This window comes from Pleurodeles waltl, chromosome 1_2, assembly GCF_031143425.1.
Source record: "Pleurodeles waltl isolate 20211129_DDA chromosome 1_2, aPleWal1.hap1.20221129, whole genome shotgun sequence".
NCBI lineage: Eukaryota > Metazoa > Chordata > Amphibia > Caudata > Salamandridae > Pleurodeles > Pleurodeles waltl.
In genome coordinates, this window is record NC_090437.1 from 1,087,913,631 (window position 1) to 1,087,939,950 (window position 26,320).

The following is a 26,320-nucleotide window of genomic DNA, read 5'->3' on the forward strand; positions in this document are numbered from 1 at the left end:
GTCACCCCTGACTATTAATAGAAGATTACCCGTGCATACAGACAAAGTTTAATTCACAAATGCAATTTTTCTGACAGTAGTGAGTGTGTCACACTAGAATGCTATTGTGCATAAGCCCTTGGAAGCATACAATCAGCAACATTAACCAGTGGTGGTTTGTGGCCATTTGCATGGGGACGACGCATATTGAGAATGTGATATACTACAAGAAACATCAAAACTTATGACAATGAAAAATTTACTTGTAAACTAGTACTGTCCTAATAACACATGAACATCAATGAAAATGTGTTTAAAAAAAAGTACTGCAGTTGATTACATTAGTAGGGCACATGTGTGCCTGGGTAGGCTTGCATATAAACAAGAGTCCAAGCTAATATATTTTGGGAAGCATGTTTTCATAAAATTTAAAAACATGATAAATTATTTAAAAATATTGTTGAAAGTGATCTTAATTAGCCAACTGGAGAACATATGAGCTTAATGTGATTGCACGTGCAGCACGGTTACATCTCAGTGCCCTTGGAACATAATGAGGACACCTGGACAAATGGGGACTGTTTGCTGTGACGGCTTCTGTATGTGATGTGCAAAGAAAAAGAAATGTAATTACAAAGGCCTGTCCTACTGATGTGCCCCTGCATTGAACATTCATTTCTGTTGTGTGCTTTTAGAATTTCTCAACTCCGAGGTTGTGTTGCTGAAGGAGCTCAGTTGCTGATCTTAGGTGGATTCTTTGCGGATTGATGCAGCTTGTCAGGTCACTGAGCCTGTAAACTGTAAAGCTGTAAAGTTGTGTAGGTTGATGGCAGCATTACCACTTCTACCATGAAGGTAGCGCACAAAAGACCGCAACAGCTCACATAGCTCATGCCAAGTGCAGGCTTACATCCAAAGGTTCCTGCGTGATTTTAGAGATGGAGGGATCGGCCAGGATACCGAAGGCAGCTGCCTGTGCTGGTGCAAGCAGGAACCATGAATATGCCTGTGAGTACACCTTGCTACCCGACCCGGAGAACCTGCAGCAATCACCTTCCATAGTTATATTATGTGGTAATTGGAATTCTAGTGTTCTTTTTTAACTAAGCAACAGGAAAGAAGCATTTCTCTTCTGATTGCTACAGTTATGTGAAGCAATTGATAGCCAAAACTGAACTGCCCTTTGTGATTTTGAACAGTTTTCAAAAGCAAAGCCAACCTTTCCAGCTCATGGGGAAAGGATTATATTAGTCATCTCTTCAGCCAGCAGTCAATGCAAAAGGCTATCCCCTGCCTGCCTCCCCGCGGCTGAGTGCGTGTATGTGCAGGCTGGTGGCTCATGGCAGGGCCCTTTGCGGCATGCAGAGGCTTGAAGGCCCACCACAACATTAAAAAAATGGAAATGCTTTCTGACAGTATAGTGAGTGGGCCGGTGTGAGGCGGGCTCACTTTCCACCTGGTGGAATCAGGTAGGCATCAGAATGTGGATGGGCCACTGATGTGTAATCCACTGCCTGAGTGAGGCCCGGTGGCCCTGCTGAGGATCGATCTGAGGAAACAAGAGCAGAGCACTTGTGAAGTGACCTGAGTGTGTGGAGCTCATGCTTTACCTGCAAACTAGGGGTGGGCGGAACTCCACAAAATCACTCGGAGTGTTTATGTAACTCCCCTGAATACAGCTTTATCCTTTTCTCCTTCCTGATACCAGGATACATTTGGTGTTTTGCTGCTTTCTTCTGTGCTATTTTCATCTACAATCAAGAACTACAAGATTACCAAAGGAGGTATACTACTATTGGTGGGTTTTCTTCCTAACCAGGAACTTTTTAATGAGACACTTGGCATCGTTCACATATATTAATCTGCGATCATTGGCAGATTGACTTTTTCTTAGGCAAGCAAATCCTTTTCAGCATCCAGTCCATGAGAATACATATGCCATGGTATAAATGCTTAAATGTTGAAAAAAGTGTGAGAATAACGAAGCAGGCCAAAGTTTTTGTTCCTCACTCCTGGGATCATGCCCGGCCAAGCACATATAGTAACAAACATAGATGGAAACGTTAATTTGCATTTAAACTTCTCCCCCAAAAAAATTCTACAGAAAGCACTAACTACAAGCTATTAATGTTTCAATCATCCTGATGCTCCTACTACAAAACACTCATGCTCATGAGAGCCCTGGTCATCACTCTATTTTACCACTGGTATATGATCGATATCATCCTCCCTAACACTTGCCCCAACAAGACTGAGCCCCAACAAGACTGAGCCCTAAAAAATACCTCACCCTAAATATGTGTCATTCACTCATGTAGGGAACAGAATTTCAAAATTCTTCTTCATTTACTCTTTCTGAAGTAAGGGCCCAAACACGTCTGTAATAACCTCTGCAGCAATCTGTGGGCAAAGGTTCAAGTACAAAACAATGAGGTAAGACGCTTGTAGTTCTAAGCCACACACTCTAATACGCTTTCTCCTATTCTAAAGAGTACAGCTAAATCAAGCCAAACTGTTTGAATAACCTTTAACAATATCTAGTATCTTGAAATGAAACAATGGAGTCATTGTCACTTGACTCTAAATATCTTTGAACGGCATATAGTCTGCCTCACTCCATTTACCAACTATCTTGCCACATGTCCACTCCATAATAACTCAGCAGCCAACTACACCATTCCTCAATACCTATGTCATAACAACACAGCTTTTACCATAGAACATCTGTACCCCATCTCTCCATTTTCAGACATTGACTACAACATTCATTTAATCTCACTAAGACATTGCACAAGAATTATTGTCGCAAAGGTCACTGAAGTGTCACAAAGCATATTCTATACCTGACAATGTCCATGCTTGACAGTCTCTGCAAATTATGTTGGCATGCTTTAGATAACTGCAGTGGCTTTATTGCTACACCTTGTGTTCAGGCTTCATGGACCACATGAATATGAACATCTTGCAATTATTTTAATCCTACTGTAGCCTATTTCAGGATATTATTACATTAAACACATTGACCAATGACGAGAAGTACACCTATTTAGCCTCCTTACACCATTCTGAGGCACTATACAAAGATCTTGCAAAGGGGGCTGCAATTGATACGTTTGGATAACAAAACACAATGTACTTTGGTTTTTTTCTGCCAAGTCAGGACCCAAAGGAGTATATGATGTAATTTGTTTGACACTGTGCACCCTGTGGCATGCTGTACTTGGTTCTCTTAGTCTTCTAGTCTTTCAGTCACTTTCATTAACTAGTGGTGGTACAACTATAAACACTATAAAAAACAGAACTTGAAACAACTGAATGAGGCTGAACATTTTGCATCAAGACCAATTGCTTCTCCTATCCCAATTTCATGACCTGTGTTTTTGTTGATTTATTATTGATGGGTACCCCCCTGGCCTCTAAGCATTTTCCTATATCCCTCATAGCAGGTTCTCATTAAAGGTTTACTATGGCACAAGGATAGTCTTTCAGTTAAGAAGCTGTTAGTAACCTAGGTTAAGTCATCGTTTCTGTGACTTTGTGCCCATTCTTAAAAGGGACACTGTATCAAAGAGACCTTTGAGGATGGTTATATATTGTTAGTTGTATCTACTCATTAAATTCCAGCTTCATCGGGGAGATGTTCACTCTTACCTGATAATAAATTAGTTATTTTTCCAAATTGTGCTGCCCTCAACATTTTTAATATTTCACTAAGAAATAAATCTATGCCATCACTCCTGTTTCAAACAGTGCCCTGTCATTTTAATCTTAATAATGATTTGCTGTACAAGGGAATATGGCCCTCATGTCTGAAGCAATTTTATGGTTGGTAAGGCTCCGTTTCATAAAATGAAAGTCTTTGTGACTGCAAAATGGCATGTTTCAAATCATCAAATCAATTTTGGGATTCTGAATCTTACCTACCGAATCACTAATTGGTTTTGAGAATAACTAGTGATTTGCTACTTAGAAGGGGGAGTTAAGGGTGTCCCTTCTAGATACCAAATCTTTAAGGTTAGTATTAATGTTTTGTGAAATTTAGTCACAAAATATTAATATTTCACCACCTCCTCAAAGGAGGACGTAAGCCATTTGCGAGTGAATGTTCACTAAAATGTTTCTTATGAGTAGACATAGGTCCATAACAGCCTACTCATAACAAAGGTTTGAGTATCTGTTTTTTGTTTTCAATACATCCAGGTTTCCTTTTTTCCTATAAGGAAAATGGGCTGCATTATAAAAAAGGTTTGCTTTATTTAAAAACAATCACTGACATGTTTGTCTGCTGTCCCCAGCAAGCCACCATGCCTGTCATTGTAGCTAATCGTTATGGGTCCCAATTTATGGCCTACATCAAAATACCAATGGATTCATTAGAAGTCAGAGTGCGGATAGCAACCATTTCTAATAAATCCATCTTTGTACATTCCTCAAATGGAATTTTGTAGATGAGGGCCTATTTTTTTGTTAAAATCTGCTCTTCCAAAGACAGGCTCATGTGATTGTGCTCAGACTACCATAGTGACCACATACCATAGCAATTAAATCAAGAACAAATTCTAATTCCATTTCCTTAAGACACTGTATTTTCTTAACAAAAGAAGAATCACATTTTGAATTTCACCACTGTTGACCAGTGCAATGTTAATATTAATTTGCAGTAATTATGAAGAATAATATGTGCTGTGATTCACAGTAGAAAAACATGTCTTTATGCTAGCACTGTATGCGGAATAATCATTAAGTGATAGCAGCTGTCTAGTGGTATGTGCACTTTAGTAATGAAATTAAGGTACTTGGGTATTTATGATAAAAAAATATCTTAGTATTTATTAGTTATTTAGTACTTATTTATTATGTGCCACATCAAAATGCCATTGTCTTAGTTTTTATGATGCTCTGGGACATTACAAATCAACAATCCACCCAATCAGCCAAAATAAGATAATCTGCTCTCCAAACAGAAATTTTATCATTAAAGCCCAAACTGTGTACTAGACATCCATCATAACAGAAGCCTTAAATAGACTAAAGTTCCCCTTCAAAATTATCTATTGTTTCAACCCTTTGCCAGTTCCATCCATCCTCTCCTCAACCATCCTGAAATCTCTCACTACAGTCACTGACCCTCCTCTCAACATAAAAAATGCTTTTCCCAGATACACCATTTTTTAGATACCCTCGAAACAGGCAGCTTTCAGCAGTTAATAGAATCAAACTTTGACCCTCACAACCTAACTAATTAAAGAGTCATCACCCAAAAACTGTTGCATAAGTATTGAATGAGCTAACAATGGTCTCCTTCTAATTAGATACCAGTCTAGCTTTAGATCATGCTGTAGAACTGAGCAGCTACCATCCAACTCTTGTTAAACTCAGATAAGGGTAATCCCTGATCCCCATGCTAGTTGACCTGTCAGCAGTGTTTAACATCTTTGACCATGACGCATGTATTAACATCTTGTAAACATGCGTGAAATTTATCAACATAATATCGTCTAAAAGGTCGTCTCCTGGTCATATTAGCATCCAGTGACCTGAACAGTCCAACAAGAATTAATCTTTCCCCCCAGGATGATTATCCGTACACAGAACTGCTTGAAGTATTCCATGACGACTACTGAATCAAGATTCAACACTTTGCAGATGACATTCGACTTTACTTGAATGACTGTGCAATTAAAGGCATGGACCACCTCAAATATTTTTTTGCAAGCATATCACCCTTCACCTTTTCAATTTTGCCACCTCAAAGACTGCCGCCATAAAGACTGTTGCTCAATTTCTTGAAGCTCAACCTGATCTAGACTGAATTGACCTTCATAGGGAACAGCACCATACAAATTACACATTACAGTAGGTGAATTTGCCACACAATTCAACAATGAATGCAAATTCATGTATATTTACAAAAAAATTCTAAGTCAATCAGCAACCCTGTATTGCAACATATACAACATACTCCAACCTACCCAGCAAAAAAGATTGCAGAGAAAACCCTACTTATTACCAACTGTAATTAGGACTTCAAAATTACCATATATGCCCTAATATTATCTTGCGTGGTCAATGTCTACACTTGCCTCTGTTCTTGATGCTGTCTTGACTACACAGAAAAATATTTTCCATGCTATTAAACGTCACAATAAAGGACTGAAGAAATAAAAAAAAAACATGATCTAAATGGGCATTCATCCTCATGTGCCCTACCCAGTATGAAATTAAAAAAAGGGCTGAAGAAACATTTTCTCAAGTAACACCTCATCTGTCATCCACAATGGGAATCCAAGCTCCTGTAATCAACCTGGGTCCATGATCCCCTTCATCACCCATATCATTACTTGAAACTTTCATTAGCATTAATGCTAATGTTAGCATTACACCAAGATGGGCTCATGTCGCTTAACCTTAATGTTGAAGCAGGGTCAGACTGGGACAAAAAATATGCCTGTGCACCTAAATAAAAGTGAGCCCCATTAGCAAAGCAGATAGCTAAAAAAGTGGCCATATCACTGAAATCAATAAAAATAAATGGCCCAAAATAAAACCAGTCCATAACTGATTAAATAAACAACCCACACACAGATCTGTCAGACCAGCCCATCGGCCACTGCCTGATTGCGCTCTAGGCCAGTCTAACCATGTGTTGACGAGGAATGTGGACTATGTGACCATACTAGACCACTCACATAAATGAGAAAGCATAAGATCCTGCCATTGTCAATTGCAATACCTCATTTGTGTCCTTGTTTTTAAACAGTGTTATTTTTTAGCAAGAATTTGCCTTCTGCTGTAAAATCTCATTAAATAAGGAATAGATCCAACTCGTTTCTCAAGATATTTAGCTCCATCTTTGTCCAGGTGAAAATGAGGCAAAATCCCTTTCCTCAGCATAGACAATCATGAAATAAGGAGCTCAAATATGGCTTTAAAATAATACTTACAAGGAAATTCTTCACCTTGCACCAGCTCTTCACAAGGCTCTTGTTCCTTACAGATTCATCTCCCATGGCAATATCATTTATTACCTTTTTATCAAGCTATGGTTAAAAAGAAAAAAGAACAGTCAATAAATAATACACCCTGCAAACAGTTTTGAACATTAACATGTCTTAAGTAAGCTCATTTATTTTACATCATGATTCTATTCGTTTGATATGAGACCACAAGCAAGATGTTACACAAACCATCAAATGCACACACATAAAGTGAAGTAAACATTTATTTATGATTCATAGTATAAATAAAATATGATTCTGAGTGATTTTGTAAAATAAATCCTTTACATGACATGTATGTATAGCTCAACACTATTAAAGCATGTAGTGTTGACAGTGGGAGGCCACATTTTGTACTTGGTGACCTTCAATCTATGTTTTGCTTCAGAAATGTACACTATACAATTGCTACGCATACCTTCTGTTTGAGTCCTGGTACTGGGGTGAAAAAAGCCACAAGGGGTAAGGATGATAACATGCAATGCACAATAACTGGTAAACAGTTAAAAAACCTTCAAAATAATTATCCTTGTTAACTCTAGTTCAATAGCAAAACACCGTCGTGGAATATAGCTGCCTGCTGAAATTCTTGTTTTAAATATAGCTGTAACGGGAAAAAAATGTTTGTAACTCAAGAGTGCGCTGACTTTGCTAGTGTGAACCTGCTACCAATGTTGGACCTGTAGTACATTAGCCAAAGGATGGCACAGAAGTGTGATGAAAGAATGTAACATTGTTTGGTTGTTTTTTTCCTGGCCTGATCATTGTTTCCTCAATTTATTACAATTTCGGCCCAACATGTTACCCTGAGGTCAATAGATAACTCTAGAGTCAACACTAGGCAAAATATGTTATACCTGTTATGCAAAATTCCCTAAATTAAGTCATTACACTGCGTTGCGCAATTACACCACCTTTTGTGGCAAAATTTAGCACAGGAGCACAGAAACAACACAAACACTAGGACGCAAGTGGCTTTTGTTCGTGCAATTTGTTTTTGTGTGCTATTTGTTGTGCAAAATGTGTCCATGCATCAAAATTGACGCAAAGACAAATTTCATGCTAAAATATAGCATTAAATAAGTGACTTTCATTTGACATAATTACACATATTTGTGCATAATTTTCCTAAAATTTCACATTATTACATAAAAGTAAATTACAAACATTTTGCACACCCCCAGTAAGCACAAGACTTCCGAGGACACTTCTCAGTCCAAACCCCGTTAATTTGCACCATTACAAAGCCAAACAGTCCAACCACAAGAGCTCTGCTACATGTGCCTTCACTCCTGCAAGTTCCTATCCCCATAATCCGTAACAACTCACAGAAGCATATCACACAGACTCAAAAGGACATCACCCCAACAACTTTAGCCACATTAAACCCACACCATTGAGTAGCACAAACTATTCCAATTCAGAGCAACACCCATCAGGCATGCTCATAAATGACATATCTGTCAACAAACACTGCAACAAATTATTGAATCTCATAACAGCCAACAAACTAGTTCAATACTTACCACCAAAACCTGGCTGAATAAAGACTCTTCTACTCATTTATCTTCTACTCCAATAACACAAAACACTAAGGGACTGATTTAGACTCTGGCCGAGAGGGTACTCCATCACAACAAGCAATGGAGTACTATCTCTACCAAAGCAAAGTTTTGCCCGCCTCATTTAGAAATTTGGTGGCACTCCAGTATGTAGATGACAGAGGTTACTCCTTCTCTTACATACCTCTCCAAAGTCCCAAAAGAGTAATGCTTCTCAAACATTTTGTCATTTGTCTGTCCACCCTATTTAGAGTAGGCAGACAAATGGGAAGTTTCAGAGTTCATTACCACCAGGCAAAAACTGGTGGTAAGGTTCAGTGAAAACTGTAAGATGCTGCACACACCGTGGGAGAAAAATCCCATGACGAGGGGAGTCATTGTTTTTTTTTTTTTTTCAAAACCAAAATACCACGGAGGGATTTTATTTGTGAAAATATAAAAAAATTGAACGTTTGACTTTCTGCTCCGTCATGTTGACAGAGCCATCTGTCAAACTATCAAAGCATTTACAGGAACAGCTGTGATGATGTTCCCTGAGATATCTGCTGGGGTGGCAGACATCTCAGAATTTGACTGCCGGGTACTCCCTCAGGGTGATGGAGTATTTTACTCTATCACTCTGATGGAGTCAATTCTTATCCAACAATCTGCAAATCAGGCCCTAAGTGGAGACACATTAAATAGGTGGAAGAATCACAGTCATTCGAAGGAACACTTTTCACTCCTTCACTCATATCGCAATGTACAGCACTTTTAAAGGTCTCAAACTAACAATCAACTTATCACCCACACACACACATGATCTACCATCCACCCAAGAACCACTCAACATTTGTAGACCAACTTACCATATACTTAACAGGAACTCATGTGCTCTCTATTAAAAGCACCTTTGTTTGCAACCTAAAGAGTCACTGTGAAAGCCCAATCTGCAAATATGACTCTGCTGTCAAAAACCTAGCAAGCCTACACAGCCCCAACTCACTCCATCACCAAACTACATTAAAGGGAAAACCCTGACTCTGGTCTACAATGGCACCAAATGGGTAACCTTTTAGTTACCTTTGAGCATTGACTGGTATGGCCCTTCCATTGTTCTCTTCCATATCCTCCAGGGCACAAATGTGTCAACTTGCTTCCTCCACACTGAAAACATTATTTTGACCCCTGAAAAGCACAACACTTGCTCTCTAAGATAGAATTTTACATGTTCTTGGTATTCTAAACACCACACACAATCTTAAAAGGGCAACCAAGTTAAAACAGAGAACTGATCACAGAAACAGTGGACACAAATAACTCAGAACACTTTAACCAGCACCTAGCTAAACCTGATTCACCATTTCAATTGTACAAGGTAGGAGCAATGCCAGAAAACACTAGAACAAATGTAGAAAATTAGTCTCCCCAGCAATCCTATCTAAACCTTTAAAACTCAGAATAGAATACAAATGTGCAATTTGCTTACAAACAGGAGCAAATCCCTCCTCTATAGTCTCTATTCGATCATTGTTTGGCACATAAATATTCTCACCTCAACAACAAGTGACAGCAGGCTGACTTCAACAAAGGAATTGCACTACATTTTCCTAAACCATTTCACCAATGAAATTCAACTAATACGAGATTCAGCTCAAATAGCACAATTTCCATGCCCCAACCTTTAACTTTCTCAAACGCATAGGACTCTTTCAGATGTTGTATGCAAGGGTTCAGTCCTAACTACAGCCAAATAATTTCCCTTAATTCTAAGGCAAGCGCAATTATACCAACTGACCAGCTGGAAAAATGAACAAGTGGTGTCCCACAAGTCTCTAGTCAACTTACTCAGAGAGAGCTTGCAATAGGAACATAGCAGGAATACAGCAGTAACTGTGAGACACAGGGTTTTACAAGGTTTTACTTTTTCTTTCTTCACAACAGAGCACACTGACAAATTATGAACAGTTATTTTATTAGAACTTACTTGAGGTAAACTTAATGTGTATAATGGGTAAAATGATTGTAGAGGGTATTAAACTAATAGTAGAGGATCTGAATGAGATGGGACAGCATTGTGCTAGCTGTTCCATTGATCGTAAATCAAAAATACATTATTAAAGCTGATCCTGTATCAAAAAAGGTGGAAATGGGCTTTGCCTTGTGTAACACCATGACAAATATAGGAGAAAAGGGTTTTAAGATTGTGAACGTCCTGACAAATACAATAGGAAAGAGATTAGTTTTTAAAAACACCGTAGAAAATGGCCAGAGTGTTTACGAGAGACCTTCTCACATAGAATTCTGTGTTACTTATATTTTTTTTAACTAAAAGTGCTTCCTCGACTTCGATATATAGTGTGCTTCTGCAGATTTTTGAATTTCTAATCTTTTGAGTAATACTTCAACCTCCGTGTCCACTGCCCTGAGTGTCAAGGTCTGAAGTGGTCAACTTGATATTCAGCATGGGCCGAACAGAAAGATAGCCTCAGCTCCTTGGCTCCACCACTGTACTGGATGCCCTGTTTATGACCATTTGATTGGATTACAGTTTTGTTGGCCATTTTATGAAGTAGTCCATATGCTCATAATTGATGGAGACATTTTCAACACAGACCCCATGTCAAATACAGAAGGAGGGGTTTCTGCATGGTGTAATCACAAGACAAGTATAGTATGAAGAAACTTTACATTGTGAACTCTGACATATACAATAGAAAGAGTGTTAGAAATTACCATCTTATGCATGGTAGTCCGCCAGAATGTTGCCTTCACTACCTTACATTCACATGACCTGTTTTTGTTGGCATCTGGACTCTGTGAACTTCATGCCAGCTAACCAGTGGTACGGTGTTTCTGATGTCTCTTCCAAATATGGTAAAACTGGTATATCCCTGATTGGTACATTTAATGTACTAGTCCCTAGTGTACAGTATTTAATGTACCCTGGGCTTGTGAATCAAATGCTGCAAGTGGGCTGCATCACTCATTGTGCAGCCCACTAAAGTTCCACTGCGAAACATGTCTCAGCCCTGCCACTACAGCCTGTGGTGCAATTTTCAACTGTCACTTTGACCAGGCAAAATATACCTTTTGCCAGGCCTAAACCTTCCTTTCTAATATTTATAAGTCCCCCTATCGTAGATCTTAAAGGTTCATAGTGCAGTGTGTGTAGTGCCTAAAAAAGGAGGCCATGTGTACTTATGTTTTACAAGTGTTTGCAGTGAAAAAATACAAAAGTCATTTTTCACTGCACAAAGGCTACCTCTCCCATAGGCTAGCACTTGGTTAGCATATTATACTTATTAAGTGGCAACTTCACTTTGAGAGCAGGTAGAGAAATTTGCATTCCACTCATCTGAATTGTAATTTCTTACAGACAGGGGACAAAAAAACTTGTGCAGGGAAGGTATTCCTCTCCTGAGCAGCATGCCTGGGGGGTTGTACCCAGCCCTTCCTAAACTTCAAAGGATAGCATGAGATCTGTACCCGGCCCCCTCCTGACTTCTAAAAATGACTGCCCTGTCACTGGCAAATGCAGCTCACATCTGGGCCTGTCTGCCATATTTTACACTAGAAATTGGAGCCAGACCCAGGTCAAAGTGATGAACTCACCAGAACCAGTTTACGGTTAGACAAAGGGGGGTGACCACAACACACAGGCTGGCGCTGGGTATAAAAGTCACCCTCACAACCTCTAATGAACACACTCCTGGGCCTGTGGAGACTCAGAAGTAGGACTTCCTGCTTTGTGAAGCGTGAAGGAATATTGGATCTCCTTGCCTTAAACCCTGCTGGCCTTGAACTCTGGGCCCCAGAAGTGACACCAAGGGTCAGTTGACTGACCTTAAGTTTGAGCTACAGCTACCTAGTTGACCAGTGCCAACTGGACCTGCCTGAATCCTTCTGCTGGCCTCAGCTGGAGTGGGTTATAACCCCCAAGCAATACCCTTGAAGGTCCTGGATCCTTGACTGCTGTTTGTGTGTACTCCTCCTACCTCACAATTGCAAGAATTGGACTCCAGGTGACAAAGCAAGGGCTTTGCGCTCATGCATCAAAAAGAACCATCTCTGGTCTTTTTGCTAACACAAGCAGTCTTCACTGGAGAAGCATAGAATGTATTTTCTGATAAATCTTTGGGTGCAGGAGCTTTCAGTCCTGAAATTTTCACATACACACATACAAAAACACACACACACACTTTCCCCCTTTCTGTTTTGAAAGTTTTACAAAATGTTAGTTATGTATAAAATATGTTTTCTATCACTTAATACTCATACCAATCCACACTTCTCTCCCTTTCCACTGCATCATAGGTCCCTCTCACGCACCCTGCCTGTCATATAATGAATTTTAACATTATGCCAGTGTAATTGTTGGAACATCTGAAGCTCCCCCTCAACTAATCTTACTGATCATGCTATGCCCCTGCTTCACTGAGGCCAACGTGCAACCTCCCTGATACAGGCCCCAGATTTTACCAACCAGAGATCTTTGTATAGAAAACATTAGAAAACAATCACCCCGTGCTTTCCACAACACTAAGGGGGTTATTACAACTTTGGAGGAGGTGTTAAAACGTCCCAAAAGTGACGTTAAAGTGACAGATATACCACCAGCCGTATTACGAGTCCATTATATCCTATGGAACTCGTAATACGGCTGGTGGTATATCCGTCACTTTACCGTCACTTTTGGGACGGATTAACACCTCCTCCAAAGTTGTAATAACCCCCTAAGTTCTGAACATCAACCAACATTTCACACTGATTGCAACTGCACCACCAAAGCAAAGTTCTTACCCAGTTCTAGGACTTCAGCAACCCATTGTTGACAAGCCCCTATCTGGATCCAGCCTGCATCCCGACTGCTGATTAACTCATCAACAAGTGCTTGATGGGTGAAAACTGAACTAAGTTAGAAAGTAAAACATTCCACCTGGATGAACCCAGTTCCATCCGATCTGTATTCCATTGAGGTCAGCCCTAACTATAGGCTTTGACCCAGTACACTGCGACTAGATAATCAGGATTGCCACTATGTGCTTTTTGGCGATATATATCTAATGAATACTTTAAAAACATAATATGTACAGTTCTACCTACTGGATTGTTCTTGTTTTGGTGTCACTTTATTTAATAACATATACTCTATTTTTCTAAATTGGTTTGGGGTTTCCTTTTTTTTGTGATTTCACATTATTACTGTTTGAGTGCTGCATGAATACTTTATGCATTGCCTTTAAGTTAACTCTGACTGATTTTGGGCCAAGCTACCAAACAGTGAAGCACAGGTTTATTTAGTGACTTTTATGGTTCACCCGGACATGAATTGTGTTTGTTGCTTGAGTGCAGCTATCACGCCACTCAGCTAATACCCCAATGACACCTCCCTCAGTAAGCCTTTCAGTGCTCTGACTTACTACCCTGAGGATAAAATATTATCAGGGTGTAGCTGGTGCTCAGTTTCAGGCCAATAGCAAGGTGGCCACAGGGTGGTGGCTACGGTTCTTTATTGATCACCTTTTTTATGGGCATCTGATTGGGCAGTAGTTGTGTTAATCACCCCATGGAGTGATTGTGTTGGTCATAGCTGATTGAAACATTGTTAACTCATTCCCCTTGGCAGATTTAGTTGAAAGGGGCTTTGCATGGTGCAACACTATGATAAATGCTGTTGCCTTTTGCACTCTCCAAGTGCCACTGCCCTTTCATTCTCAAGATGTGGTGACAAAGATGGATGGGGTGTATGCTGCGTTAAGATGGTTTATGTAGTGCAAGAGTAGGGGGACCTTTCGTACATGTGCAATTACATGATATCATGCAAATGTGTAGTATATTGATCTTGCCTAGTGGTGAAGTAATTGCATCTATCAAGCACACAGGCACTTTGTGCCTGAAATGCTTCTGAGTGGTTCATGTGAGACTAGAAGCGCAGTCCACCAAGTGTAGAAGGTGAATGCCTATGATTAGCTAGTGTTCCTGAGGGGTGGGGGTTGAGAGACTGGTGTAACTGATGCTTAGTGACAACAGTAAACACAACTGGCTATGCACATGATGTGGAGTTTTACTGTGGTTTGGTTGGTTGGGGAGTCCTTTTAGTTGTTACTGGGCAATGGTTCCTTAAAGGCAATAAATGACCATTAATGTCTTACTCAATATTTAAGCAACCTTGTTTGGGAGAACAGAAAATCAAGGTTCACAAGTGACAGAAATGGGCTCTAATTAGAAATGATTGCTGAAGTGTTTCAAGCATCAGGCTCATGAATTGTTAAAAAAAAGTACATAGAGAGGCAAACTATGACCTAAACAATAACACAAAGAGGACTGTGAAAGTTGTTAAGGTGAGGAACAAAGCGCCCTAAATACTAACCGCATTCTCACACCCCACAGAATACTAGTCACATAATGCCATGAGCATTCATAGACCCCCTCACATAGCTGCAGTCTTGAACTGCAGATAGCATTCATGTACCTCTCATAGCAGCACTGCACTCATGCACTCTCATACCCCTCACAAACTAGCTGTAACATACTACTGAAAGCACTCATGCCCCTTCCTGACATCACTTTCACCATCTCGCAGACTATAAGTCTCATACTAGCAACACTACTCTCACAACCGCTATAAATGTACATGGTATTTCTATAACATGAACCTAGTCCAAAGGCAGAAGAGCCTCTTAAGTCTAGCAGTCACACACCACTGACAACACTCTTACACTGTTGACTGAATAGAACCACACACTAATGGAAGCACTCTCACACCCCTACAGATTAGCAGTCACTGCAATCTCATCCGGCTCACATACTAGCAGTTACCCACTACCAGAAGTGCTTGCACACCTTTTTGTCTCAAGTCTTTACTGTCTCAGCTTCTCAATTTTAGCAAACCAGACATTTTTAACTTGCCTTTCCAATGTTATTGTCCTGCCACCCTGCTCATGACCAAATCATATTATTTACCTATGGCTAGCTTGCGTTGTCTCATACAGAGAAATGCATACTTTTAGTAATTTGAATAATAACACATACTTTATGCACACAATGACTTACGGAGACCATTATTCTGTCTTTGGTGGTACCGTTTATAGACTTTACATTTTTTATTAAGGTACAAAATGTTGAGAATGTTTCTAAAAGTATTTAAAGTTTTAGGAGATATGTAAGTCTGCTTCTGTCTATTTATCATGCTAACCAATTTTTACCATATGTAATAATTGGTGTACTAGCGGATTTAAAATTATGTTGAATCAGTCTACATAACTGCTAATTGACTTGCAACTCATTCTCTACTGTATGTATTCAACCTTCCAAACATATTGAGCCTGAATGGTCAAACATTCCTTACACATACTCCTATACACCGGTGTAAATTTATGAGACATGGGAATTACCAAATGTTCCCAGTAGTACTCCTAGAAATCTACACCAGTGACAGCGAGTATGGTGTACTACAGGAAATGTCATGTGACATCTGTTCTTTACTAAGTGCGGAGTTGCATGCTCAGTACAAGTCTATATTAGGAAATGTAAGTTGATGTGTAAATGCACATATTTTTATGTATTTGTCTTTGTAGGGAAAACATCTTTCCTTAAGCCCACACAAAGGTTGAGGTTGTGTCCCTCCCATATATATATATATATATATATATATATATATATATATATATATATATATATATATATATATATAACATATGTTAATAGATTCCTATTATTAGTCCAAGGATTTAGCATTTAAGTATAACAATTGATTAAGGTACTTACAAATTTAGCTCTTTTCATTTCTTTAGAGTGTTTTTGTACCTTTCTGCGTTTAAGGCATTTGGCTGGATGTTTAGATGTGCTTAGAGACTTGGGTTTATATGATTGTAGTCTTGTTCCCTTTGATGCTCTTTCTTCATTCTTTTTCCTATGGTGTGCATTTATAATTGTGTTTTATGTATTAAATTGCATTGGTCAAAATGCCTGATACACTGAATGTTATATACTGGAATATCAAAAGATGACATAGCAGAGATAAGAGATATAAAATACTTAAATTGAGTTCCTGCCTTATCTTGTTTTGACCAAATCTTAGATCTATTTACCATATTCCAAATCAAACTGTAAATAATTTTCCCAAACCTCACTATAATGAGCATTTCCAGGTTTAGACTTAGAACATTACTGTTGAAATACTAATACTCCAGATAAAGCATTTCCAAATACAAGACTGAAAATACTCCCTGTTAGGATTCCTATACAGTATTAGGACCCTTCTTCCCAGCTTCAAAGTCAGAAAGGAAACAAATAAAACTTAAATGAATTAGAGGAAAACCTAGCCTTTCAATAGACTAGAAAACCCACAAAGAGATGACCATCTTTCACTGACACGTATTGTTCCAAAAGAGTTTGATATGCTTCAGAAATAGATGTCCGCTGGCAGATAGAGGTTTTCCAAAGGTTTGAATCTATTGGCTGAGCTAAAGACCTTTTGAAGTCCATGAAGGCCACAAAGAGCCAGGCAGCTTTCAACACCAGATTTTGGTAAAAAAGAGTTGTCACAACAACATCAATTATGCTAACTCCTAGGTTAAACACTAGACTGATTATCTAAAATGATTTTATTATCAACAGCTCAATTCCAAAGTTGTGGATGGATTATCTGTTTCAGTTCAACCTGGCAGAGGTTGCAGGGGTATAAATGTTTCCTCTCTGGCCTGCCTTGCCCACCAAGTGAGCTCTCTGACAGCTCAGGACTGGACCATCTACTGCTGTTTAGACTTACATGAATAAGCACTGCTTGCTGTGGCAGCCTGGTGCTCCACTCAGCATGGCCAAGACAAAGAAGTTGGAAGATACTCATCCTGTCAGATGACTCCTAGGATCGTCAGGTGACACATTCTAGTCTGGTGAGTCATGCATCGCTCTCTGCACTGACGTCCAGTCATCTCTGCAGCATGTGCATTAACCTACCAGGCCACTCTTCCAGTTTTACTTTCATTTTGCTGACAACCTGCGTCATGTTTTTCCTAATTTCATTATAATTTCAGACACACTGCTCAGTGCCTATGGTATCCTTAGATTTCTTTGCACCATTTTTTAGTCCCCGATCGGGGAAATGCCCCCTTTGCAAAACATTATGCATAGCGCATGCACAATCTAGCTCAAACGGTTACAAAGTGGCACAATGCTTGCACTGCACAGTGCTGTAAATCTGGCTTGGCTTTTTTGGCCATCTAATGCCTCATTAGCGCAAAAATGTGACACTAATATGTTGTTGGCGCATGTTGGCGCAAGAGGTTCTTAAATCTGCCCCTTAGTGCCTTGAATAATATTTTATTGTATTATTTTTTATTTCCATGAAGCTATCCCTTGAATTTACCAAAAGGTTTGTTAGATTGGCATTTCTAGAGTTTTTGTCTAATCCTAACTGAAGACTGGGGGCTTCGCTCTTGACATCTTTTTCATCTGTACATTAATTTAAGAGATTTTCTCAGTGCTTCTTCTTGAGTTGGGTGGACTATAATTTCACATTTTCCAGTTAACAGTCACGCCTCTGCTAGTCCATTCTTAACACTCTCTTAGAGTATCAGCCTAATGAAATCTGAAAGCTAATGAACTGTAATTTGTATATTTCAACATGAGTACTCATCAGTTTTGGGACTGAGCATTTTTCTTTACTCTCAACATTCCAGAAAAACACTTTCATTTTTCAGCTGTTACGCAGAAACTTTTCTTAAGTAACCTGCAACCATATTCTGGCCCATTAATACTGCCCCCCTAGGGTGAATAAGGTATGTGTTGCTCTCAAAGCATCCAAATTAATGTTTTTTATTAGCTTGCATATCCTGCATCAGCACCACTGCATCAATTGATAACTCTTTCACTGGGACCATAAATCTCAAAATTAGGGATCACAAGATTTAGTATGTGGACACCCTTATCACAGAATCATACTACCCATCACCTTGATCACATTTAGCTCCATGGGGTCTTATGTACTATTTTAATTGCTGGCTGTTAGAAATGTGGTCTTTGGTTGGTGGCCAGGTTAACTCATGTCCAAGCTAGGACCTTCACTCTATTCAGGGCAAAGGAGAAACACACCTGGTTAACCTCCACTCACCCCCTTGGTAGCTTGGCACAAGCAGGCAGGTTTAACTCAGAAGCAATGAGTAAAGTATTTGTACTAATGCACACAGTAATACAGTGAAAACTCTACAAAATGGACACCACACCAGTTTAGAAAAATTGGCAATATTTATCTAAATCAAACAAGACCAAAACGATAAAAATCAAACATACACTAGTTAAAATATGAATTTTCAGAGGAATAAGGCCCATATTTATACTTCTTTGCACGGCATTTGCATCATCATGCAGCGGAAACGTAACTCCATATTTATATTTTAACGCTAGACACGTGTAGTCAAAATATTTAAGTTTGCACCATTTTTTGGATGCGTAAACCTACCTTGCGTCAATGAGATGAAAGGTAATCAAATCAAATCAAATCATTAGCATTTATAAAGCGCGCTACTCACCCGTGCGGGTCTCAAGGCGCTAGGGGGGAAAGGGGGGGTTATCGCTGCTCGAACAGCCAAGTCTTTAGGAGTCTCCGGAAAGCGGAGTGGTCCTGGGTGGTCCTGAGGCTGGTGGGGAGGGAGTTCCAGGTCTTGGCCGCCAGGAAGGAGAAAGATCTCCCACCCGCCGTGGAGCGGCGGGTGCGAGGGACGGCAGCAAGTGCGAGGCCAGCGGAGCGGAGGGGGCGGGTGGGGACGTAGAAGCTGAGGCGTCTGTTGAGGTATTCCGGTCCCTTGTTGTGGAGGGCTTTGTGTGCGTGGGTGAGAAGACGGAAGGTGATCCTTTTGCTGACTGGGAGCCAATGCAGGTGTCTCAGGTGTGCGGAGATGTGGCTGTTGCGGGGTACGTCGAGGATGAGGCGGGCCGAGGCGTTTTGGATGCGTTGCAGGCGGTTTTGGAGTTTGGCGTTGGTCCCGGCGTAGAGGGTGTTGCCGTAGTCCAGGCGACTCGTGACAAGGGCGTGGGTCACGGTTTTTCTGGTGTCGGCGGGGATCCAGCGGAAGATCTTGCGGAGCATGCGGAGAGTGAGGAAGCAGGCGGAGGACACGGCGTTGACTTGCTTGGTCATGGTGAGAAGAGGGTCCAAGATGAAGCCGAGGTTGCGGGCGTGGTCTGCGGGGGTCGGTGCGGTGCCGAGGGCCGTGGGCCACCAGGAGTCGTCCCAGGCGGACGGGGTGTTGCCGAGGATGAGGACTTCCGTTTTTTCAGAGTTCAGCTTTAGGCGGCTGAGCCTCATCCAATCTCCGACGTCCTTCATACCCTCTTGTAGGTTGGTCTTGGCGCTGGCGGGGTCCTTGGTGAGGGAGAGTACAAGTTGGGTGTCGTCGGCGTAGGAGGTGATGATGATGTCGTGCTTGCGTACGATGTCGGCGAGGGGGCTCATGTAGACATTGAAGAGTGTTGGGCTGAGCGATGAGCCTTGAGGTACGCCGCAGATGATCTTGGTGGGTTCTGAGCGAAACGGAGGGAGGTAAACTCTTTGGGAGCGGTTAGCGAGGAAGGAGGCGATCCAGTCCAGGGCCTGGCCTTGGATCCCGGTGGAGCGTAGGCGGGTGATTAGGGTGCGGTGACAGACGGTGTCAAAGGCAGCCGAGAGGTCGAGGAGAATGAGGGCGACTGTTTCACCGTTGTCCAACAGGGTTCTGATGTCGTCTGTGACTGAGATGAGGGCGGTTTCCGTGCTGTAGGCACTCCCATCTGAAAAATGGCGCTATTCCCATAGCACCATATTTATCCACCAGTGCAAAAATGACGCACAGGTGTGAGGCGGGCCTAAATAATGGTGCTAAGCTTGCTTAGCACCATTATTTAACACCTGGGTCTGACCAGGCATTAGGGTACCTCTGGACCCATTTCCATGGTTAAACACTATGGAAAGGGTCCATAGGCGACCTCCCTAAGCCCCAGGAACACCCCTGACCCCACCAGAGGGACACCAAAGGATGGGGGACCCCATCCATGTTAAGTCCAGGTAAGTATTTATAAACTTTTTTTTGCCTTAACTTGGAGCCCCCCATCATGGCACAGGGTGCAATGGGCATGCCCAGGGGACACTTGTCACCTGTGCTGGACGTTGGCGTGGTGGGCATGACTCCTGTCTTTCCTAAGACAGGAGTCATGTTTTGGCGGTTGTGCTCCAGGAAATGGCACTAGTTCGGTTAGCAGCATTTTTATTTACCTCTAACCAGGCTAGCGTCACAGAACCCCCTCCTTCCCTACCGCCACCCCCACCCGGCTAGCGCCGTTTTTCTGGTCACTACCCGGACTTACCGCCGGCTTGCATCATACTATAAATTTGACACCCAGTATGCATCTGAGAATGACGTAAGCCGGCGCTAACATTTTTGACGCAAAACTGCGTTAGCGCAATTTTCCACTAAAAAGTATAAATGTGAGCATAAGAGTCTTACTCCATAGAAAACAATGGAAATGCTGATTTTGCACAAAGTACCCGGTTAGCATAAAAAATAAAGCTGCATGGGCGAGGTTGCGTCGGAAAAGGCAGCGATGTGCCGATTTCTTCCTCGCAAAGGAGGCCATGGATCATTTCTTCTCCGGTCAGGTCGGTGATGGGTTGTTTTTCTCCCTTGCAAAAGAGTGATGCGTCAATTTCAGACAGGGCACCTCGGATCCGCGTAGACTCAGATTGACTTAGACGCCCAGGAACGATGCGTGGAAAATCCTGTTGCGCTGTGTTAGAAAATCGCACTGTGTAGGGTTTGCATCGTTATAAGCAGACGCATGCGGGTGTTGCAAGTCGTTTCTCCAGCTGCTATGCATCAATATCCCAGCCACGAGGCAGGTGGAGCATCAATTTAGGCACAAAGCCGGTGATGCTTTGTTTATCAACTGTGTTGCAGATGGTGCATTGAAAATTTCCCTGCATTGCATTCTGTGCATGGATTTTCTGTTGTTTTCTTGTTCTGCCAACTTCACCTTTCAAGGGACCAGGGACTGGTTAGGGGACCACTTGGCAGGGCAGGAGTCTCAGCAGAGAGTCCAGGTGCTGGCAGAGGAAGTCTTTGATGACCCTGAGACTTCAAAACAGGAGGCAAGCTCAGTTCAAGCCCTTGGAGATTCTTCACAAGCAGGAATATACCACAAAGTCTCCTTGTCAGAGGTGCCTCTTGGTTCCAGAAGTGATCTTCAACAAATTATGGGGTTTTGGGTCTACTACTGATACCCCTTTCTGGCTTTGAAGTTGGCAAACTTCAAAGGAAAGTCTCTGTTGTTCACAGGATCCTGCCTTGCCCAAGCCTGGCCCCAGACACACACCAGAGGTTGGAGACTGCATTGTGAGAGGGTAGGCACATCCCATTCAGGTGTAAGTGACCACTCCTCCCACCACTCTATAACAGATGGCCCATCAGGATATGCAGGCTACATCCCAGTTCCCTTTGTCTCACTGTCTAGAGGGGATTCACAAACAGCCCAACTGCCAAACTGACCGAGACAGGGAATCCACAACAGCAGAGCAGTAATATGGTTTAAGCAAGAAAATGCCTGCTTTCTAAAAGTAAAAAGAACAAGTGATGGACAGAATGCTGAACAATGTCAAACATTCAACCCCAGAACAGAGATCTGGGCCTAAATCCATTGCTTTTTTGCTTTATGGCCTAGCCATATGCACATCAGTCTTGACCCTGTCCCCCCTGGGAACAGTCCAACCCGAACTGCAAGGCCAAGCCTTTCCTGGACTAGAAACAAGCATCCTAGGACCAGTTTCGGAGTATCACCCCTCCTCAACCAGGCTAGCTTGAAACTAGTAAGGCCTGTTCCTCTCGTAGGTTAACATGGGGGCTACCCTTAAATATGATTAAAGTGTAGATTTCCTTTGGGAGCAGATAGACATGTGGAGTTCGGGGTCTCTGAGCTCACAATTTAAAAATACATCTTTTAGTAAAGTTGATTTTAAGACTGTGGGGGTCATTCTAACTCTGGCGGGCGGCGGAGGCCGCCCGCCAGAGTTCCCCCCTCCGAAATACCGCACCGCGGTCAGTAGACCGCGGAGGGTATTCTAAGTTTTTCCCTGGGCTGGCGGGCGGTCGCCAAAAGACCGCCCGCCAGCCCAGGGAAAAACTCCCTTCCCACGAGGATGCCGGCTCGTAATCGAGCCGGCGGAGTGGGAAGGTGCGACGGGTGCTGTTGCACCCGTCGCGTATTTCACTGTCTGCCAAGCAGACAGTGAAATACTTGTAGGGGCCCTCTTACGGGGGCCCCTGCAGTGCCCATGCCAGTGGCATGGGCACTGCAGGGGCCCCCAGGGGCCCCGCGACCCCCCCTACCGCCATCCGGTTCCCGGCGGGCGGCCCGCCGGGAACTGGATGGCGGTAGGGGGGGTCGGAATCCCCTCGGCGGCGCAGCTAGCTGCGCCGCCTTGGAGGATTCAAAAGGGCGGCGGTACACTGGCGGGAGACCGCCAGTGTTGCCGGTCCGACCGCGGCTTTACCGCCGCGGTCGGAATGCCCTTGGGAGCAATGCCGGCCTGTCGGCGGTGCTCCCGCCGACCCTGGCCCCGGCGGTCTTAGACCGCCGGGGTCAGAATGACCCCCTGTGTGTTTGAAAATGTCACTTTTAGAAAGTGAGCATTTTCTTGCTTAAACCATTTCTGTGACTGCCTGTTTGTGGATTACCTGTCTGGGTCAGTTTGACAGTTGGGCTGGTTGCACCTCTCATTAGACAGTGACACAAAGGGAGCTGGGGTGTAGCCTACGTATCCTGATGAGACATCTGTGCCAGGAGGGAGAGGAGGAGTGGTCACTTACACCTGAAAAGGCTGTGCCTGCCCTCACACAATGCAGTCTCCAACTCCCTGGTGAGTGTCTGGGGCCTGTCCTGGGCTACGCAGGATTACACAATCAAGAGAGACTTTGCTTTGAAGTAGGCTTACTTTAAAGGGGAAAATGGGTATAAGAAGGGCACCCAAAACCACAAACTTTAGAACACTTCTGGAAACCAAGAGGAACCTCTGCTTGGAGAAGAGCTGAAGAGCTGAGGAAGAAGCGCTGTCCTGTCTGTGACTGTGCTTTGTGGAGCTATCCTTCAGTTGCTGCTTCTGCCAGAGTAAGGGGGCAAAGACTGGACTTTGTGTGCCTTCCATCGTGTGAAGATCTCCAAGGGCTTGATTTAGAGCTTGCCTCATGTTGTTTGAATTCTCAGGGATAGCAAAGACTTCTCTCTGCCAGCACCTGTAGTCTCTGGAGACACTTCTACTCTGCCAAGTGGTGCCCATCCAGTTCCTGGGACCCTGAAAGGAGAAGCTGGCAGCCTAAGAGGAAGAAATCCACGCACAGAACGCCGTGTGGGGAAAAGATTGACGCGACTCCGATCTGCAGCTGAAACATCGACACGCCGCCGGCTTCGCAGCTGAACATCGACGCTCACCTGCAATGCGACCTGAAGATCAACGCCCGGGGCTGGAGAAACAACGCACAGCAGCGCTGACGGTGGCTGGTGAGATTGCAACCCGCGCTACATGGTTTTCGGATCATCGTGCGGCTGGATTTCCGAGGCAAACACCACTGGGTGTGTAAAAATGGCACAAGGCCTGCCCGGACCCAAGAGTGCAGACCGGATCGATGCACCGCTCTCCTGCAGAGAGAAGAAACGACGTGTCTCGACCTGATTTTCGGATCATCGTGCGGCTGGATTTCCGAGGCAAACACCACTGGGTGTGTAAAAATGGCACAAGGCCTGCCCGGACCCAAGAGTGCAGACCGGATCGATGCACCGCTCTCCTGCAGAGAGAAGAAACAACGTGTCTCGACCTGATGAAATGAGAAACAACGCAAGGTCTCGCTCATGAGTTAAATCGACGCATCTCAAGCCATTTTTTATGCACACTCGTCCATGCTGGGTTATTTTTGACGCACCCAAGATACATTTTCACACTAACAGTGTTAGTGTGTGTTTAAAACTACATGAAGACTCTTTTTGCTTTTTAATTGATAACTTGACTTGTGTATTGTGGACTTTTGTCATTTTGGTCTTGTTTTGTTTAGAAAAATATTTCCTATTTTTCTAAACCTGTGTTATGTCATTTTGTAGTGTTTTCATTAAGTTACTGTGTGTGTTGGTACAAATACTTTACACCTAGCACTCTGAAGTTAAGCCTATGTTAAATTGGTGACCACGAATGAGAAAAATCTTACTCCAGACCACCTCCCGGTAAGATTTCTCAACTCTGGCAGTTGTGGATAATCACCACTGCTTGCGTTGAGAAACCTTCCGTTCGTTTTGAGGAAGCTTCTGCTCGAGTAGAAAATCTACTTGAGCAGCAGAAAAGAAGCAGCGCCCTCTTGAGCAGGGCGGGGTGTCGTTCACACTGATTTTACAGTGTGGGATAAACACCTGGCATTAAAAATCAGCACAAATGGGGTGACCTAACATACTCTGCTGCTTGCGGAACTTCGCATAGCGCGGCAGAGTTTTTTGGTCTGCCAGGCCTAATAAAAACATGGAGCCTTACTTCGTGAATATTATAAGTTGGCCCACATCAACATTAGTGTCACTTAAAAAATAGTTAACAAGTCAGAATACCAAAAATCTAATTTCCAATGGAAGCCACAGGAAACATTTACGTTTATGGCGAGTGAAAATAACTTGGTTTAAACCTACCCGATACTCTTCAACAATTACATGACTTTTCTGGCCAACATCATACGGCTCACAACATAACATCCTCATATCCTCACATAGGCTGAAAAAACAACACCAGGAACAAGGGATCGAAGTTATCTGGATATAATTCAACTGCCTCAAACCTAACTCGGACAAAACCATGGGGTCTTTGAGAAAGACGCCTTGCCAAGGGGCTGCACCAGGCGACCCACAGACCTTGGACTCGCACTCATGCCTTGCTCACAAGCAAGAGGCCTCTTAAGCATCGTAGACAACAAACTGGGCACAGCTGACTAGGTCAACACAGTGCTCTCATCCTGCTTCAACACCCCAAGGATGCTGAACAAAATCTTCAAGTGGTCCTTGATCAACCTCAGGAAAAGAGTCATCCAAGCCCTCATCTCCAGCAGACTAGACTATGGGAACACCCTGCATGCAGGGACAACCAACCAGCTCACAAGACGACTGCTGTCTATCCATAAAGAAGCAGCCAGACTAGTCCTCAACCTCCCATGCCGAACCTAAATCACACCACACTTTAGGACACTCTACTGGCTCCCAATAAACAAGTGCACACATTTCAAACTCCTCACCACCTCTACAAAGCACTCCACAACACAGGTCCTACCTATCTGAATAGCCACATTAATTTCTACCAACCTTCCAGCTACCTCTGCTCTCACTAGCACACACCCCATGCATAAATAAATGCAGGTCCGGTGGCCCTGCATTATCATGCCAGGCTCCTAAAGCCTCCCACAACACATAAGGGCCTCCTCCTCTCATCTTGACTTTCACAAGAAGCTGAAGTCCTAGTTTTTCCAATAAGCCCGCCAGTACCCGCCACACACTAGCAACAGAGCACCTGGATACCCTCACAAGTGATCAGCATGCTAAACAAACACCAATAACATAACATAAACTAGATTGGAGCCCAGAATGGAATCAGGCATTTATAACCGGCCCAGGAAGACTTAAACATACACCAAATCAATATTTTGCCTTTTGTGCTTTATCTGTTGAACAACCTGTGTGTGATGTACAGGACTAGTTTTTATACTTTCTGGGAGATATTATAAAACTCTTCTTCTAGTCTTCTGCAAGAGAAGC

General features: G+C 42.7%; 1 protein-coding gene across 2 annotated transcripts in view; it reads right to left on the reverse strand.

Annotated features, from left to right (window-relative positions):
• LOC138248172 (sodium-dependent phosphate transport protein 2B-like) overlaps positions 1 to 26,320 on the reverse strand; it is a 158,737-nt gene that overhangs the window by 64,579 nt on the left and 67,838 nt on the right. For both annotated transcript variants that reach the window (XM_069202152.1, XM_069202151.1), the window contains one exon: positions 6,924 to 7,019. In XM_069202152.1, coding sequence (XP_069058253.1) covers positions 6,924 to 7,019 — 96 coding nt within the window. The remainder of the gene's footprint in view (positions 1 to 6,923; positions 7,020 to 26,320) is intronic.